We start from the raw sequence: 18,896 nt of genomic DNA, 5'->3' as shown, positions 1-18,896 counted from the left end.
TTCTCCATCCCTGCCGCCTTCCCACCGCTCCTGGTTCTCCTGGGTGCCCAAGGGCTTCTTGCTGAGGTTGACTCCGCCTCCTCTCCACAGCCTCCGAGGGAGGGACGAGGGACGTATCATGATTCTGGAGGGTCTGTGCTTGACAAGGAGAGGACCCAGCCCCCTCACCGTGGCCCGGGGCCCTCTGGCTCGACTCCTGCTGGCCTGGACAGCCCTGTTGTGCGTGGCGGGTGTCCAGGGCCGTTGGGATGGGGCTGTGCAGCCTGCCGGTCTTGGAAGTGTGCGCAGGCGTGGCAGCCCTGGCTTCTTGCAAGGGTGTGTGGTACCCGGGATGCTGAGAGGCCCCTGGAATCTGGGCTGGGCCTGGGCTGGGCCGTCCTGCTGGGTGGGAGAACGAGGCCCAGGGGACGTCCAGCCGGGCAGGAGCTCACCTGCCTCTCCTGCTCTCTTGAAGGCCTAACGTGTGCGGCTCCCGCTTTCATGCCTACTGCTGTCCTGGCTGGAGGACGCTGCCGGGTGGGAACCAGTGTGTCGTGCGTGAGTGTTGCTGCCTTCCAGGGGGCTGGGGGTGGTGTGGAGTTAAGCCATGAAATTGGCCCTTGCCTCTGTCCTCAGGCTCCCAGGCCAGCCAATCATGTTTCTTTGCCTTACAGCTTCCCTGTGTCTGTCTGCTTGTCAGTCTGTCTGTCTTTCTGTCTTGGTCTTTCTCCAAGTCCCTGTCTCTGTCTCTTTCTCTGTCTGTCTTTTTCTCTGTGTCTCTTTTCGTTTCTCCACCCGCACCCCATTCTAGTGGGTCTGGAATCTGACTCTGTTCGCAAGAGACCTTCCCTCTCACTGCCCCCTACCCCAGCACAACAGCCAGCTGACCAGTACCCTCCAGCTTCTGTCCTTACTGCTCAGTGGTTCAGGCCCAAAGAACACCTCTGTCTCCCCTTGGCTGCAGCAGAGCTTCAGTCCTCCGGGCCCGCGGGGGGTGGGGATGGCAGAAGATCCTGGCCTTGACCGCCGCCTGCTGCTCTCCAGCCATCTGTAGGCACGCCTGTGGCCAGGGCTTCTGTTCCCGACCCAACCTCTGTGCCTGCGCTGATGGGAAGCTGGCCCCCAGCTGCGGGGTGAGCCGAGGTGAGCAGGAAATGATCCCCCACCCCAGGGGCGGGAAGAGAAGGTGAGTGGCTTCCAGAAGGCTCTGGCAGTTTCCAGGCTGGTTTTGCTGAAGGACCAGAGCCAGGCTGGACACTTCTGGTCCCAGAGCTTTGAGCAGGTATCTCAGGGCTTTCTGTGTGTGCCCTGCTCCCCGCCCACAGGGTCAGGGTGCAGTGTGAGCTGTTTGAATGGGGGCAGCTGTCGAGGGGAGTCTTGTCTGTGCCAGAGGGGCTACACGGGCACCGTGTGTGGGCAACGTAAGTACGCCCCATGCACACCTGGGCTGGGGACCCCAGAGGTCAGGTCTCTGCTATCGTCTGCCCACTGCCCACCAGTCCTTCTTCTGGGACCAGGATTGGAGGGGACACACTCATTGTTACAATCTTATCCCTCGGTCTGGGCTGGGTTGTGGGGATTCCTGGGTGAAGAAAGGCTCACTTGGGCCTCAGCTCCCTCTACTGTTGGGGAACCTCAGGCCACCCCCTTCCCTTCCTCCACAGCTGTCTGTGACCACGGCTGCCACAACGGGGGCCGCTGCATTGGGCCAAACCACTGTGCCTGTGTGTACGGCTTCATGGGGCCTCAGTGTGAGAGAGGTACCAAGCTGAGCATGGGGAAGGGGTCAGCAGGGAAGGGGCACTTCCTGAGACGTGGTTGGACCCCTGGAGGGTCCAGTAGACCTCCTCTCTGCTGTCCTTGCTGCACAGAAGGGCAGAGAAACTGTCTGCTCCCGGGAAGGAAATCAGGGAGGGCTTCCTGTAGGAAGGGGTAAGTTGGAGTTCAGGAGATGGACAAGCCCCCACACGCTGCACCCCCACTGTCGAAGTGACCCCACAGGCTGAGGTGGGAGGAGTCACCTGTTGGGAGGCTGTCACTGAGGCAAAGACAGTGGTTGCAATGAGAAGTTGGATGCCGGGTGGCAGGGGATAGAGATAGTGATGAACCTAGGTCTGCTCTGAAAACTGAGGGACAGGTGGGTACAGGGAAAGGCAAGATGCTCAGGCTCAGAGTTGGCTGAGGAACCTGTGGGTCACCAAGGAGGCAGCTGGATACCCAGGTCTGGGGCTGCCACATCTATGGGGCCTGAAGCCTCTTGGATGGTTGAGGTTCTTTTGGAAGAAAAGGGGGGTGGTGATTTAAGGATCCACCAAAGAAATGGAGCTTAGCCACCAGCAAGTGGGAAGGAGAAGGTGAAAAGGCGTGCATGGCAATGGGGGTGCCCAGGCCGGCGAACCACCAGAGTGCCTTGCTTGGCCAAGGAGCCCAGAAAGGCAAAGACGGGAAGGGCCTTAGGACTGATCCCAGCGCGGGGGCTGCTGAGGCCTGTCTGTGACTGGAGCCAGTTTGGGGAGGGTATAGCCACAAATCAGAAGCTGGAGGGGCTATGGGTTGCCTGGGTTCCAGAGTGGGCTTTGGGAAACTGGATTTGGCAAGAAAACAGAGTTGGAGTTTGGGCTGACAGAGGGGGAGCAGTCGGGGTGGCTGAGGGAAAGGGAAGGTTAGTGGGGAGGGTGAGAGAGAAGGGGCCTGGTGTGGGGGCTGGGAGGTGGGGGCCCCCACAGAGAGGCAGGGCTGGGTGCTCAGCAAGAATGAGTGGGGATTCCAGGGTCCTGGGAGGCTGAGGTGAGAGTCTGGAAACCCTGTTTTGCTTAGGGAAGTCAGGACTGTGTTGGAGCTCCTCTCCATTCGGGCCTGGGGGCTGGCTTTGGCGTCTCCTTCTGGGAGGGGCTTCCCTTGGTCCAATGCCAGCCCCTTGATTGGAGCCATCTGGAGCACGGAGCCAGGAAGTCACATCTGGGCCCATGCCCGGCGGTGGGGGGACTGATGAGACCACCTTCGGCTGGGCGGGGGTTCAGCAATGAAGAATTGTGAGTTCAGAGCATTTGGTGGATGCTGGGTCCCTCCCGGAGTCTGGCAGAGCCTGAGGTTGCTCAGGGATGGGGGCAGCTCTGCAGCAGGGCGTCCATGGGTCCCTGCCCAAGCCTGCAGGGAGGGTGGGCCTGGGGGATGGGGAGGGTCTCCAGACATGCTCTGAGCTCTGTAGGCTTGGAGGTCCTGGCTTCTGTTGGAGGTTGGTTGGACATTGCTCTGGAGAGAAAGGGTTTTGAAAGGTGAATAGGAGTTCATCAGGTAAGGGAAGGCAACAGTATGAGTAGAGGCTTGGGGTCAGGAGAAAAAAAACAAAACCTGGTGTGTTGGTGTAGGGAGGCTGGGAAGGTGGCCACAACAGTAGTCCAGGCGAGAGAAGTAGAGGCCTGTGCTGGGCCTGCTGGGATGGAAATGCAGAAGGCGATGGGGTGGGGGGCAGCCTGAGGCCAGCTGCCGCATCCATCTGCCCTGCAGACTACCGGACAGGGCCCTGCTTTGGCCGAGTGGGCCCTGAGGGGTGCCAACACCAGCTGACAGGCCTCCTCTGCACCAAGGCGCTCTGCTGTGCCACTGTGGGCCGGGCCTGGGGCTTCCCATGTGAGCTCTGCCCAGCTCAGCCACACCCCTGCCGCCGGGGCTTCATCCCCAATATTAACACGGGGGCCTGCCAAGGTAAGTAGAGAGGGCCAGCGCGTGAGGACAGAGGTCCTGGGAACCAGGGCTGAGTGGGAGCCCTTGGCGGCTTTGGTTTCCTCCTCTGACGGGCCTCTCATCCCCTTGCAGATGTGGATGAGTGCCAGGCTGTGCCAGGCCTGTGCCAGGGGGGCAGCTGTGTCAACACGGTGGGTTCCTTTGAGTGCCGCTGCCCCACTGGACACCGGCTCAGTGAGAACAGCGCCAAGTGTGAAGGTGGGTGACGGGGAGAGGTTCAAGTTGGGACCCCCTCTCTGCTGTGCTCTGAGTGGCTCAGCTTCCCCCTGCAGGGAGGAGGAGGAGGTGGGGTAGGGCTGGTGGGGGCCCCTGCCTGGCGCTGACCCGGCATCGATCTGCATAGATGTGGATGAATGTCTCAGTGCGCCAGGCCTCTGCTCTGGGGGTGACTGCACCAACACAGTCGGGAGCTACGTGTGCACCTGTCCCCGTGGTTATGCCAGCAGCCTGGACGGCACTCGCTGCCTAGGTGAGCCAGGGCTCAGGGTAGGATAGGGGCTGAGTGGGCAGAGGCCATGTAGGAGACAGACCCCTTGGCTCATCTGTCTCTGCAACCTTCTGGCCTTAGGGCTTCTCTAGCCTTTCAATTTCTATGTCCTTTTGTGTTTTTTGGACCCTGGTTTCCATCCCCTCAGAAATTCTGGCTCCTTATACTTTGGTCTTTATGCTCTCTTGACCCCAGTCTGCAAGCCCCTCTAGCCCCCATCTCTAAGGCCTTTAGCTCTCTGGTCTCTTATCTTGGTCTCCTGGCTTCAGTGCATTCCCCCTCCCCCATTCCCCTTTACCCCTAGGACTCTGTCCTTCTGGCTTACTGGCTGGTTGTCATTCTTGCCTTCCTGGCCTCTGTTTCTATGCCCCTCTGCCCCTCTTGCCCCCATCTCTATGCCCCTCTGCCCCTCTAGCCCCCATCTCTATGCCCCTCTAGCCCCCATCTCTATGCCCTTCTGTCCCTCTAGCCCCTATCTCTATGCCCCTCTGGTTCTCTGTCCTCCATCCTCCATCTTTATGACCTTCTGCCCATTGGCCTCACTGGCCCCAGTCTCTGTATTCCTCTTTCCACTCCTGAAGACTTTAAAAAAAGTACCCATCTTCCCCCACACCCCGTGTTTGAGATAAACTGAGGCCCTGAGAGGGGAGGTTTGCTTGAGCCAAATCCACATGTAGACGAGACAGTTACCCACACCCAGCTCCCCGGAGACCTCACTCTGCCGCCACGAAGGTGGCGTCCTCTGGTCCATGCCTCTCCCTGGATACCCACCCTCCTGTAACCCCCACACCCCACCTGGCTGCTGCAGGGGGATCCTTGGGCTCTCTCCCTGTCTTGCTGTCTTGATGAGCTGCTCATTAGACTTTAGAGGCGGCTGACAGGGCTAGCCAGAAACACTTGTGATGGGGTATGGGCGGAGCCTGGGTTTGGTGAGGCAAGGTGAGCTTGGCAGGTCTCCAGCGCCACCTGCGCCCCTCAGGCTGGATCTCTACCAGGCAGGACCGAGAATGTGTTTGGTGTTCTGCCAGTGTGCCGAGGCCACTGCCAGACCTATTTATTCCTCCACCTCTCGGGGCCATCTTGGCTGGCATGGTGACTAGCTCTGGGCACGTCCCCTGGACTGTGGGGGCCTCTCCCAGCTACTAAATAGCAGAGCCTAGACTTGAATCAAGGTCAAGTGTCCTCTGAAAATGGGCTTGCAATTCAGTCCTGTGTTCCAGGTGACCCAGGGCAAGTTCCCTAACCTCTTTGCTTAGCTTCAGCTGCCTTATATGGCAGTACTTACCCATTTTACTGTTCACTGACCCAGTCATGTCTGACTCTGCGGCCCCACGGACTGCAGCACACCAGGCTTCCCTGTCCTTCACTGTCTCCTGGAGTTTGCTTAGATTCATGTCCATTGAGTTAGTGACGCCATCCAACCATCTCATCCCCTGCCACCCCCTTCTCCTGCCCTCAATCTTTCCCAGCATCAGGGTCTTTTCCACTGAGTCAGCTCTTTGCTTCAGGTGGCCAAAGTATTGGAGCTTCAGCATCAGTCCTTCCAATGAATATTCAGGGCTGACTTCCTTTAGGATTGACTGGCTTGATCTCCTTGCAGTCCAAGGAACTCTCCAGAGTCTTCTCCAGCAGCACAGCTCAAAAGTATATGGAGAGGGTTAAATACTTACGCAGTGATTCGCCCAGGGGTGGAAGTATGGGGTACTAAGTGCACATTCAGAAACACAGGGGAGCAGAGAAGTTGGGTTTGTAACCACTTAGCAGAGCCTGATCACAGTAGGTACTTAAGAAGCAAAGGCAGCATCATTTTTATTAAAATTCTTGCATTTTTGTCTTGTCCTCCCTACTAGAGAGGCAGCTGCTTGGTCAGATCCCCTGGGGTGCAGGAACCTGGCTTCCCATCCCAGCCTCACTCTCCAGCAGCTGTGTGACCTTGAACAAGTCTGATGACTTCTTCTTGCCTGGGCAGGCACAGCCCCGTTAGAGTGCCAGGGATGATGCTGAAGTTGCAGAGCCCTGACTCGCACCTGGGGAACCTGGGGATGCACCTGGGGAACCCTCCCGCCCCCGCCACCAGGTGCATGGGGGTGTGTCTGGGGAGGTAGAAATGCTAGCTGTTTTCTCACCTTGGGCAGCTCAGGGCTGGCTACAAGGGCCCTCCTGGCTGATGGAGGGGTTTTTCCACTGTGGGCCACTGGCTAACATTTGTGGGTTTTCAAATCTAAAAATATGCTCTTTTAGAGCATATCTGAGAAATCTGATCACCGAATAAAGCCATCAGACTTGAGGTCACAGTGGAAGTGTGTCCGTGGTTTTCGCAGCTGGGGAGCCTCTGCCTCAGTCTCCCCAGGGGCTGCAGTTATCAGTCTGCCAGTCTGCTCCCCTGTTGTTCAGTCACTCAGTTGTGTCTGGTTCTTTGAGACCTTGTGGATTGCAACACGCCAGGCTTCCCTGTCCTTCACTATCTCCCAGAGTTTGCTCACACTCATGTCCATTGAGTCAGTGATGCCATCCAAGCATCTCATTCTCTGTCGCCCCCTTCTGCTGCTGCCCTCAATCTTTCCCAGCATCAGGGTCTTTTCCAGTTGAGTCAGTTCTTCGAATCAGGTGGCCAAAGTGTTGGAGCTTCAGCTTCAGCATCAGTCCTTTCAATGAATATTCAGTGCTGATTTCCTTTACGATTGACTGGTTTGATCTCCTTGCAGTCCAAGGGATTCTTAAGAGTCTTCTCCAACACCACAATTCAAAAACATCAATTCTTTGGCATTCAGCCTTCTTTGTGGTCCAGCTCTCACATTTATATATGACTCCTGGAAAAACCATAGCCTTGACTAGATGGACCTTTGCTGGCAAAGTAATGTCTCTGCTTTTTAATACACTATCTAGGTTGGTCATAGCTTTTCTTCCAAGGAGCAAGCATCTTTTAATTTCATGGGTGCAGTCACCATCTGCAGTGATTTTGGAGCCCCCCAAAATAAAGTCTCTCACTGTTTTCATTGCTTCCCATCTATTTGCCATGAAGTGATGGGACCAGATGCCATGATCTTAGTTTTCTGAATGTTGAGTTTTAAGCCAGCTTTTTCACTCTCCTCTTTCACTTTCATCAAGAGGCTCTTTAGTTCCTCTTCACTTTCTGCCATAAAGGTGGTGTCATCTGCATATCTGAAGTTATTGATATTTCTCCTGGCAATCTTGATTTCAGCTTGTGCTTCATCCAGCCTTGCATTTCGCATTATGTACTCTGCATATAATTTAAATAAGCAGTGACAATATACATCCTTGACATCCTCCTTTCCCAGTTTGGAACCAGTCTGTTGTTCCATGTCTGGTTCTAACTGTTGCTATTTGACTTGCATACAGGTTTCTCTGGAGGCAGGTAAGGTGGTCTGGTATGCCCATCTCTTGACGAATTTGCCACAGTTTGTTGTGATCCACGCAGTCAAAGGCTTTGGTGTAGTCAATGAAGCAGAAGTAGATGTTTTTCTGGAACTCCCTTGCTTTTTCGATGATCCAACGCTGTCTAGGTTCATCATAGCTTTTGCTCCCCTGGTCCCTCTTCAAATTAAAAGCCTCTTGGGTTTCTGCAGAAATGCCCGGGGCTGGTATTGAGGCCACCCAGCTACAGATCCCAGCATCCTGTTTGGGAATCCAGCTTGACTTCCTATCGAGGCAATCCCCTGATCCTGGGGTCTTCCTCAATGTGGTTGAATATCCCAAGGAGCTTACTAACAATGCCAACATTTGTATGGCACACTTTTGCTTGGCATGAGCCCAGACCGCCTTCTCTGGGGTAATTTGGAAATCTTGGTTTATTACCTCTTGGTTTAAACTTGGTTTAATCCTCTCAGCGAGGATCAGCCACGTGCCAGATAGAGTGCAGTCTGCAACACTCTTCTGATGTGAGTGCTCTGAGCACCTCTGGTCCATGGATGGTGAAACTGAGGTGCAGAGAGGCAAGGAGGTCTGTCCTGAAGATGGTGCTGGTGGAGCTGGGATGTGAAGTCTGGTAACTGGTCGTCAGGGTTTCCCAGGTGACTCAGCAGTAAAGAATCTGCCTGCCTGCCAATGCAGGAGATGCAGGTTCGATCCCTGGCTGGGAAGATCCCCTGTAGGAGGGAATGGCTAGCACTCCAGTATTGTAGCCCGGAGAATCCCAAGGCTAGAGGAGCCTGGTGGGCTACTGTCCATGGGGTTGCAGAAGAGTTAGACACGACTGAACAGCGACTGAGCCCACATGAACGGTCCTCCCTACCCCTCCCACCCTGCCCCCTGCTGCAGACCACCGTGCTGGCACTTGCTTCTCGGTGCTGATCGCAGGCCGCTGTGCGGGAGACCTCGCGGGCCACTACACCCACAGGCAGTGCTGCTGTGACAAGGGCAGGTGCTGGGCGGCTGGCCTGGCCCCTGAGCTGTGTCCTCCACGGGGCTCTGGTGAGTGGCTGGGGGTGCGTCCCGCCTTCCTCTACCCCAGAGCTCGGCCTGGGGGTTGGGAACCCGGGAGTACAACCGAGGCTTAACTTCCAACCCCACTCCCTTGCAGATGAGTCCCAGCGACTGTGTGCCCCGGGGCTCCCGCTCCTGCCCTCCTATCCGGGCCCCTTCCCCAGCCTCCCCGGCTTCAGATCCAGTGGCAGTGTGGGTCCTGGCCCAGGGCTGGCACGGCACAGCCCCCACGGCTCCAGTGGTCGTGGGGTTCCCAGCCTGGGCCTTGGAGATGCCAGCATTGGTGAGGATTTGGGAGGAGGGGTCCATGACCCCTCCGGTGGAAAAGGGGATCCAGGCCTCAGGGTCTGGACTGGGCTTTGGAGTGGGGGTCATGGCCTGGGCAGTGGGGATGACAATAGTCTGGGGGTGGGAGCAGATTGGAGATCCCAGCCTCCAAGGCTAAGTTTGAGCTTTGGGTGAGGGTCTAGGGCTGGAATTGGAGAAGGAAATGGCAACCCACTGCAGTATTCTCGCCTGGAGAATCCCTTGGACAGAGGAACCTGGTGGGCTATAGTCCAGGGGGTCGCACAGAGTCAGAGATGACTGAAGTGACTTGGCACGCACACTAGGGCTGAAATGGGGGTCCGGGGTCTCAGGCAAGTGGACGGTCTGAATTTAGGGCAGGACGCTGGGCTATAGTGGGAGAGCCTGGCCATAAGGGGTGGAGCCCCAGCCTCTGAGTGTGTGTCTGAACCCAGAGGCGAGGCCCAGACCCAGGGGCCCAGCCCTCAGTCAGGCACCCGCCCCCCTCCCCCCCACCCCGTCGGCCCCACACGCAGGCACAGCCACGCTGAACCAGACCATCGACATCTGCCGACACTTCACCAACCTGTGTCTCAACGGCCGCTGCCTGCCCACCCCTTCCAGCTACCGCTGCGAGTGTAACGTGGGCTACACGCAGGACGTCCGGGGGGAGTGCATTGGTGAGCGGTGGCTGGGCTGGAGGTGGGGGCGCACCCTGCCAGACTTGGGCTCAGCGTCCTCCGCCCGCAGACGTGGACGAATGTGCCAGCAGCCCCTGCCGCCACGGAGACTGCATCAACGCCCCCGGCTCCTACCGCTGTCGGTGTCATGAGGGTTTTCAGGCGACGCTCACCAAGCAGGCATGCCTGGGTATGGCCGTCCCTTAGAAGTGGGGGTGCCAGGGGGTCTGGCTGGTGCAGCCTGCATCTCTGGCCAGAATTGGAGTCCGGTGGGGGGGGGGGGCCCTGGGAGGACACCTGCTGACCGCCCACCTGCCTTGCCCCCCCACCCCCCAGACATAGACGAATGCATCGCCAGCAGTGGCCTCTGCCATCACGGCCGCTGTGTCAACACGGAGGGCAGCTTCCAGTGTGTCTGCAACGCAGGCTTTGAGCTCAGCCCTGATGGCAAGAACTGTGTGGGTGAGTTGAGGGTGGGCGGGTGGGGGGGGGGGTGTTTCTGGGCCCCAGTAGCTGCCTTTTAGTGCCTCCTTACCTCTTCTTAAAATAGAGAAATATTTATTAATTTATTTGGCTGCACCAGATCTTAGTTGTGGCATGCAAGATCTTTAGTTGTGGCATTCGAACTCTTAGCTGAGGCATGTGGGATCAGTTCTCTGACCAGGGATCTGACCAGGACCTCTGCATTGGAAGTTTGGAGTCTTAGCCATGGGACCACTGAGGGAGTCCCTACCTTGCTTCTCACATCTTGCCACTCCTGCTCCATCACTCCATCCTTTCTTTGGATGGATCCTCTGCTTCCCTTCCTGAGCCCAGCCAGCCCTTCTGAGAGCCTTCTTGTGGTCTGTCCACTCTCTACCCGTGCCTTCGTTCTCCCAGTCACTCTGTGACTCCCAGGAAGAGGCCTCTGGGGTAAGCCTGTGCTGTCTGCTTCTGCCCCTGACACAGCCCTTCATCTGCCTCCAGGAGAGGTGGGTCAGGACCATGGAGAGCTCCTTGGCCTCGGATTCCCTGTGGGGTATAGGGGGTGACAGCCAAACTCCCCACAGCTTGCAGGGGCCACTAGGGACCCCCTTTGCCCTCTTCTGTCACCCTGTCTGAGACCTGCCTTAATCTTCTCTCACTGGGAAGGATTTTTGTCCTTTCTGTATTCATTCTTTTTTTTTTTTTTAATTTTTTTTTATTGAAGGATAATTGCTTTACAGATTTTTGTTGTTTTATTTTTTTGCAGAGTGTTTACTTTTTATTATCAGATAGATTTAGAACGTTGATTATCACATTAGCTATTTTCTTAGCATTAACGTGAAGTACAGTAATTTATTTCCATGCATAAATCACTCTTTTTATTGGCACTGTTTTTTATTAGTTAGATATCACCTACTGAAATTAACCTTTATTTATTTATTTATTTTTGGCTGTGCTGGGTCTTCATCGCTGGGCACGGGCTTTCTCTAGTTGCTTGCAGGGGCTTCCCATTTCAGTGGTTTCTCCTGTGCTGTCTCTGTGGAGCACAGGCTCTAGGATGCACAGGCGCCTGAAATTGCAGCACACACCTCAGGAGTCGTGGCTCCAGGCTCCAGAGCACAGGCTCCGCAGTTGTGCATGGGTTTAGTTGCCCTGCGGCACGTGGGATCTTCCTGGACCAGGAATTGAACCTGTGTCTCCTGCATTGGCAGGCAGATTCTTCACCACTGAGCCATCAGGGAAACCCGGTACTGAAATTAATTTTGATTAATTCTAATGATTAATTCATTGTTTCATATTTTACCATCAGGTCTTTAATGTTGCCCCAGATCTCTGCATAGTCTATAACCAGTAAGAGTTGATGAAACCATTAGTTTGGCCTTTTTAATTTTTTTCTCTTGGTACATATGAATTTTTTAATTGATTTTTTAAATTAAAGTATAGGTGATTTGCAGTGTTGTGTTAGTTTCATATGTACAGCAAAGTTTCAGATTCTTTTTCTTTATAGGTTATAAAACACTGAGCATAGTTGCTTGTGCATTCATTCATTTTTAAAAACCCTTTTAGCATCTTTATAGATATATAATTCTCATACCATAAAAGTAGTCTTTTAAAGTGTACATTTCAATGGCTTTTAGTACAAGCATAACCACAGTCTCAGTTTAGAACCTCTTTATCACCTCCTCTGCATTAGCAGTCATTCCAGAATCATCTATCTTCCCTTCCCTCCCCGCTACCCCTCAGCAGTAGACTAGTCTACTTTCTGTCCCCATGGCTTTGCCTGTTCTGGGCATTTTGTATAAATGGAATCACACACTCTATGGCCTTTTGTGACTGGCTTCTTTCACTGATGCATCACATTTTCAAGATCCGTCCATGTGTCAGACTGTCATTCCTTTTTATTGTCAAATGCCATTCCATTATATGAGCAGACAACATTTTGTTTCTACCGGCACCAGTTGCTGGCTATTCGGGTTGTTTCCACGTTTGCTGTTATGGATAATGCCGCTGTGGAAATTCACATACACATTTAGGTGTGGACCTTTTATGTATTCATTATGTTTTTTCCCTCCCTATCTCCATTCCTCCCTCCCTCCCTTTCTTCCTTCTTCTTGCTTCAGTCCTTTTTTATTCAACACTGTACTTTGGTAAACAAATCATTTCTGCATTGCACTGACTGCCTTCTTTTAAATTAAACTATTTTTAAAGAAAGTTTTCTGGAAAAAAATATTTATTTATTTGGCTGCATCAGGTCTAAGTTGTGTTGCATGGGATTTTCCTTGTAGCATGTGGGATCTTTTGATGCCGCAGGCAGGCTTTTGGCTTTGGTGCACGGGCTTCTCTTTAGCTGTGGCTCCAGAGCATGCAGGCTCAGTGGCTGTGGCACTCCAGCTTGGTTGCCCCACTGCAAGTGGGGTCTGAGTTCCCTGATCAGGGGTCTAACCAGAGTGCCTGCATTGGAAGGTGGATTCTTAACCACTGGACCACCAGGGAAGTCCCTAGACTATTTTTTTGTTAGCTGATGGTTTTTGCCCTTTCCTTTTTAAATACAGCTGTGATTCACACAAGATAAATTTAAACATCTAAAAGTGAAAATCTCAGTAATTCCCAATGTTGTGCAACCACCTTTCTTTCTTTCTTTTTTTTTTTTTTTTGCAGGAAGATAAACATAGCATTTTTAAAGGTTTTTAAAAATAACATTTATTTAAAAAATTTAAAAATAAAAATAACATTTATTTAAAAAATTTAAAAATAAAAATAACATTTATTTTTTAAAAGCTAACAGTTGCATAATAGGAAACCAAAAAACACAAGCAAAAAACTAAAGTCATCCATTAACACAAGCAGTTTACTGTTTGATGTGTCCTTCTAGGTCTCATTTGTGTATTTACACAATTAAGCATCCATTTTTATGTAATAAAGATCATACAGTTATGTATTAATAATAAATATCATGATGTGTGCGACAGCATTTTTAAGTGAACAATTTGGTGGCATTTAGGGTATTTCCAGTGTCATGCAACCACCACCTTATTTTTCAATTCTTTTTTGCATTTTTAAGAATTATGGCACAATTACAGTGTAAAATTGACCAGTTTAACCCTTTTTTTCCATGACAGTTTATTATAAAATACTGAATATGTTCCCTGTACTATACAATAGGACCTTGTTTATCTATTTTCTGTGTAGTAGTTTGTATCTTACCCTTTTTAAGGGGACAAGTTGGTGGCATTTTTGTACATGCATAATTTCATGCAACCACTACCTCATTTTTTCAATTTTTTTTTGCATTTTTTCATCTTGGCAAAATATACATAACTTTTTAAATTTTTTGGATGCTCTAGGTTTTCATTGCTGCTCACAGTCTTTCTCTAGTTGCAGTGCATGAGCTTCTCATTACAGAGCATAGGCTTTAGGCACTCAGGCTCCAATAGTTATGGCACATGTGCTTGGTTGCCCCTTGGCATGTGGGATCTTCCTGGACCAGTGATAGAACCTGAGTTCCCTGCATTGGCAGGTGGATTCTTTACCACTGAGCCACCAGGGAAGTCCCTACATAACATGTTTTTCATCTTAACCATTTTTAAATGAACAGTTTGGAAGCATTTAGTGAGATGTTGTGCACCCACCACCTGACTTATTTAAAGGACTTTGAACATCTATTCATGGAGCACCTGTGTGTGCCAGGATGGAAGATGCAGATATGAGCTAGTGGTCCCAGTTGGCCCCAGGGGAGTTCACAGTCCTGCAACCTAATACCCATGCCAAACTAGTCTCTGACAGCCACATCTCATCCTATCAGGCTCCCACAGCCACGGGAGCTGTCCCTGGAAACACGAGGGCCGGGCTGGTCTCCCTGGCAGGACTGGCCCAATGAAAGGGTGGGTGCCAGGACCCTGTTGGGACCCCGCCTCTCCTGGTGTCCCCAGACCACAACGAGTGTGCAACTACCACCATGTGTGCCAACGGAGTGTGCCTGAACGAGGACGGGAGCTTCACATGTCTCTGCAAACCTGGCTTCCTGCTGGCACCCGGTGGCCGCCACTGTGTGGGTGAGAAACTGCAGGCTGGACCACAGGGGAACCCATGGGGATGGGGAAGAAGAGGAGAGGGGAGGTGGCAAGGGCGGGTGTGGCGTGGGGATGGGGTGGCTGGGACCTGTTGCAGTGCCCCCCCACGACCCCTGCAGACATCGATGAGTGCCAGACGCCGGGCATCTGCATGAACGGTCACTGCACCAACACCGAGGGCTCCTTCCACTGCCGCTGCCTTGGGGGGCTTGCAGTGGGCGCCGACGGCCGAGTGTGCGTGGACACCCACGTGCGCAGCACATGCTATGGGCCCCTCGACCAGGGCTCCTGTGCCCGCCCCTTCCCCGGTGCCTTCACCAAATCCGAGTGCTGCTGTGCAAGCCTGGCCCATGGGTTTGGGGAGCCCTGCCAACCGTGTCCCCCCAAGAACTCTGGTAAGAGCTTCAGCTGCCCCGCCCCCATGCACTTTCCATGGCCCCCATGGCTCCCATGGGGTGGGGTGGATGTCTCTCCCCCAAGAAGAGACAGAGGAAAACTGTTCTTCCCACTGGAGCAGGCATCTTAGTCCCAGACCCTTGCCCAGCCCCAAGGGGGCACGTCTTGGGCATGGCTTGGCTTCAGCAATGGCCAATGGCCGCCCCTCTCTCCCTGTTCCTGCCACCGCAGCTGAGTTCCAGGCCCTATGCAGCAGCGGTCTTGGCATCACCACGGATGGCAGAGGTGAGTGGGGTGGGGCTGGGACCAAGGGTCAGGGACATGGTTGGCAACCCGGCCAGGTCACTGGGTTCCAGAAAGCATCACAGGCTGGGGGGGTCATTCTCCCATAGCTCTGGAGGCTAAATGTCCCAGATCAAGGGTGGCCTCTTTGGAGGCCGTAAGGAAGAGTCTGTCTCACACCTCTCTCAGCTTCTGGCACTTAGCTGTTAATCCTTGCCTGGTCGAAGCATCTCCCTGATCTCTGCCTTCATCCTTTTTTTTTTTTTTTAATTTACAATGGTTCTGGTGTACAACAAAATGATTCAGACACTATACATATATATGATATATATACTTTTCAGTATATATATATATTTTCAGTATATATATATGTGTATACACACACACACACACACACACACACAGTTTTCAGATTTTTTGCCCTTATAGGTTATTATAAAATACTGAGTTTAATTCTCGTGCTATACAGTAGGCCCTTGCCTGTTCTCTGTTTTATACAGGGTAGTGTATATATGTTAGGGACTTCTTCCCAGGTGGCTCAGTGGTAAGGGATCAGTGCAGGAGTCATGGCAGATGTGGGTTTGATCCCTGCGTTGGGAAGATCCCCTGGAGCAGGGCATGGCAACCCACTCCAGTGTTCTTGCCTGGAGAATCCCAAGGACAGAGGAGCCTGGAGGGCTACAGTCCATGGGGTCGCAGCGTCAGACACTGCTGAGCACACCTGTAGGCACATATATATGTTAATCCCAAACTCGTCTGCCTTCTTCTCGACACAGTGTTCACCCTGTGTGTCTGGGCCCAGACCTCCACTCTTATAAGGATACAATCACATTAGAATGGACTGTATGTCCATCTCCAAATAAAGTCACGTGCTGAGGTGATCCTGGGGATGAGGACTCCCACCTATGACACCATCCCTTCCTGTTACAGCCTTCCTGCCTGAGCAACAAATAAAGGATTTAGGATACAGCCAGGTTTCCCATCCCCCACTGGGCCACGGGGGCAGGACAGATGTCCAGAGCCCCTCCCTCAGTTAAGGGGACAGATTCTGGAGCCAAATGCCTGGGTTTAAATCCCAGCCAGCATTCTTTTGTTTGTTTTGTTTTTTGACATATGGGGCTGCCTATTTTCCCCTGCCCCTTTGTGCCATGAGGGTTAGGGGATCTCAGTTCCCCAGCCAGGAGTTGAACCCAGGCCATGGCAGTGAAAGTACTGATTCCTAACCGCTAGACCACCAGGGAACTCCCCAGGCCCTACTGTTTACTGACTGAATACTGATCAAGTTACTTCCCACCTCTGCACCTCCTTTTCTGTAAAGTGGATATACTAGCAGGTTCCATTTCAGGGATGTTGTGAGGACCAAATGAGTTAATATACTCAGCACAAAACGGTAAGCATCTTATAACATTAGTGATTATGATCGTGCTTTAAAAGAAATTATGTTGCTGAATGTCTGTTCCATGAGTTCCACAACTGTTCCCCCAGGTGCCATTTGGCAATGTCTGGACAAATATTGGGGATGGTGCTCTTGGCAGCTCATGGGTAGACGCTGGGGATGTTGCTCAACATTGCATGGGTTCCCCGCCCCCTCCGACTCCACAAAGCAAAGAATTATCCGGCTCCAAATGTCCACGGTGCTGAGAAACCCTGGTTTCCAGGGGAAGGAGGCAGGGTCTAGGTTGGAGCTCTGGCCCCGGAGGACCAGGCTTCTGGAGCCTCCAGGGAGCCGGGGCAGCTGCTGATGCTGTCTTCCTGCTGCAGACATCAATGAATGTGCCCTCGACCCTGACGTCTGTGCCAACGGCATGTGTGAGAACCTGCGGGGCAGCTACCGCTGCGTCTGCAACCTGGGCTACAAGGCAGTTGCGGATGGCAGGGAGTGCACTGGTGAGCGTGCCGGGCGAGTGGACAGGTGGAGGGGGTGCCACCCCCACTGCACACCCCTCACCCTGCTCTCTGGCCCCATCCTTGCCCTGCAGATGTGGACGAGTGCGCCCTCAACAGCCTCCTGTGTGACAATGGGCGGTGCCGCAACAGCCCGGGCAGCTATAGCTGCTCCTGCCCCCAGGGCTTCAGCTTCCGGCCAGACACGGAGACCTGTGAAGGTACAGGGTCCTGGGGGCACGCAGACACGCATACACACACAAGTACTTACGCACACTGCATGCTATGGGTACACATATGCTGCCAGACGCATGTATACCTGCATTCACCCTCACAGACATGCTCAAAGGCATACAAGTATTCATACTCAGTCTCACAGTTACACTCTTAGGTACACACTCACACATAACCACATTCACACTTATTCTCACTGATGTGAAGAGCCGACTCATTGGAAAATGCCTTGATGCTAGGAAAGATTGAGGGCCTGAAGAGGAGGCGGCAACACAGGATGAGATGATTGGATGGCATCACTGACTCAATGGACATGAGTCTGAGCAAACTCCAGGAGATGGTGAAGGACAGGGAAGCCTGGCATGCTGCAGTCCATGGGGCCACAAGGACATGACTAAGTGACTGAACAATTCTCACTCTTTACACATATGCTCATAACCAGAGTTACACCCTCAAAGGCACACCCTTATGCAGACACTCTGACATTCACACACTTGATCACTTGATTACACACACCAGTACTCACACAAAATAGATTTATACACCCATATTCACATTCATAGTCAGTCCCACACATCATACACTCTCATGTGCACACTCTCAAAGACACATGTGTGTCCACATTTTTACCCCTCGCACACTTAGGCTCACAGCCACACACTCTTATATGTGTAGATACCACATACCCACATAGTTGTGCATTCACACACATATATACTCACACACAGGAGTATGTGCCCACCCGCCCTCACACACACTTGGTTGCAATGACCTTGTTCATTACAGACCCCTGGGCACTCATAGATGCCTGCAGGAGAGCGCGCACACACAAACAAACACAAACACACACAGAGTTAAGCGCAAGCCTCCAGTGGACTGCCCCGCCCCCAGGTCTCCCCCGCTCTGGGTTTTCCTCCCGCCTCTCACCGTCGGCCTCTCTTGTGCCATGACTGACCCTTGCAGGGCCGCCGTTCCCCACCGTGCCTGGCCTTGTACACTTTCACACGTGCGGGCTCTCGGGACCCTGCGTGTTGGCGTGCACACGCAGGTGCACTGCGCAATTTAAGGCAAACACGCTCCTCTGCGCCTGCCCAGTCCGTTCCCGCGCCTTCTGACCGCCTGCGCCCCCTGCCGTTGGACTTTGGCAGCGGCGGAGGGGAGGGGCCTCAGGTCGCGTGCGGCTCCAGTTCCTGCAGCTCAGTGACCTGATGGGGGGCCGGGGCGGGTTGTCTTTGTAGACATCGACGAGTGCCTGTCCAACCCATGTGTGAATGGCGTGTGCCGCAACCTGGCCGGCTCCTACGCCTGCGAGTGCGCCCCCGGCAGCCGCCTGGGACCTTCTGGCACCGTGTGCCTAGGTGAGAGGCCCCACGGAGCAGCCGGGACCCAGACGCCCGCCCAGGGGAAGCCTGGGTCTCCGCGGGTGATTGTGCAGCTGTGGGCCTGCCAGATGAGCCAGACGGCCTCTCCCCACAGACAGCACCAAAGGCACGTGCTGGCTGAAGATCCAGGATGGCCGCTGCGAGGCGAACCTGCACGGAGCCACCCTGCGTTCCGAGTGCTGCGCCACGCTCGGCACGGCCTGGGGGAGCCCCTGCGAACGCTGTGACATGGGTAATGCCCTGGGGGGGCCGGCTCTGGGGCTCCCTGGCCATTGAAAGAACCGTGGGGGTGCCAGGTCCCCTGGATCCGGGTGGAGAGAATGACTCCTCTCCCCAATCACAGACCCCGCCTGTGCCCGAGGCTTCGCCCGCGTGAAAGGGCTCAGCTGCGAAGGTAACTCCCCACCCTGTGCCCTTCGCCGCCACTCCCCCAGCACCACCACCAAGAGCAGGCAAGTGTCATGGTGGCTGCCTAAGGCCCTGTCTGAAGTCACTGGAGATCTCCCTCCTTGGTATCCAGGTCTTCCCCACAATCTCCCAGCCCAGGAGGCTGGCAGTGCCTCTT

At 53.8% G+C, this 18,896-nt stretch overlaps 1 protein-coding gene across 3 annotated transcripts in view; it reads left to right on the top strand.

The window, feature by feature from the left end:
* Window positions 1-18,896, top strand: part of FBN3 (fibrillin 3) — a 69,148-nt gene that overhangs the window by 1,672 nt on the left and 48,580 nt on the right. For 2 of the 3 annotated variants that reach the window (XM_070464802.1, XM_070464804.1), the window contains exons 4-24: window positions 91-315; window positions 455-537; window positions 1,024-1,122; window positions 1,305-1,400; window positions 1,644-1,739; window positions 3,487-3,684; window positions 3,796-3,921; window positions 4,067-4,192; window positions 8,489-8,641; window positions 8,751-8,936; window positions 9,475-9,618; window positions 9,689-9,808; window positions 9,955-10,080; window positions 14,013-14,135; window positions 14,273-14,548; window positions 14,781-14,834; window positions 16,593-16,718; window positions 16,811-16,936; window positions 18,188-18,307; window positions 18,426-18,563; window positions 18,675-18,725. In XM_070464802.1, coding sequence (XP_070320903.1) covers window positions 119-315; window positions 455-537; window positions 1,024-1,122; window positions 1,305-1,400; window positions 1,644-1,739; window positions 3,487-3,684; window positions 3,796-3,921; window positions 4,067-4,192; window positions 8,489-8,641; window positions 8,751-8,936; window positions 9,475-9,618; window positions 9,689-9,808; window positions 9,955-10,080; window positions 14,013-14,135; window positions 14,273-14,548; window positions 14,781-14,834; window positions 16,593-16,718; window positions 16,811-16,936; window positions 18,188-18,307; window positions 18,426-18,563; window positions 18,675-18,725 — 2,764 coding nt within the window. In that variant the 5' untranslated portion in view covers window positions 91-118. The remainder of the gene's footprint in view (window positions 1-90; window positions 316-454; window positions 538-1,023; window positions 1,123-1,304; window positions 1,401-1,643; window positions 1,740-3,486; window positions 3,685-3,795; window positions 3,922-4,066; window positions 4,193-8,488; window positions 8,642-8,750; window positions 8,937-9,474; window positions 9,619-9,688; window positions 9,809-9,954; window positions 10,081-14,012; window positions 14,136-14,272; window positions 14,549-14,780; window positions 14,835-16,592; window positions 16,719-16,810; window positions 16,937-18,187; window positions 18,308-18,425; window positions 18,564-18,674; window positions 18,726-18,896) is intronic. The other variant, XM_070464803.1, reaches the window with a different exon arrangement.

Source organism: Odocoileus virginianus, chromosome 3, assembly GCF_023699985.2.
Source record: "Odocoileus virginianus isolate 20LAN1187 ecotype Illinois chromosome 3, Ovbor_1.2, whole genome shotgun sequence".
NCBI classification, from domain to species: domain Eukaryota; kingdom Metazoa; phylum Chordata; class Mammalia; order Artiodactyla; family Cervidae; genus Odocoileus; species Odocoileus virginianus.
The sequence above is the reverse complement of the archived record's forward strand: the minus strand, read 5'-3'. Positions and strand labels throughout refer to the sequence as shown.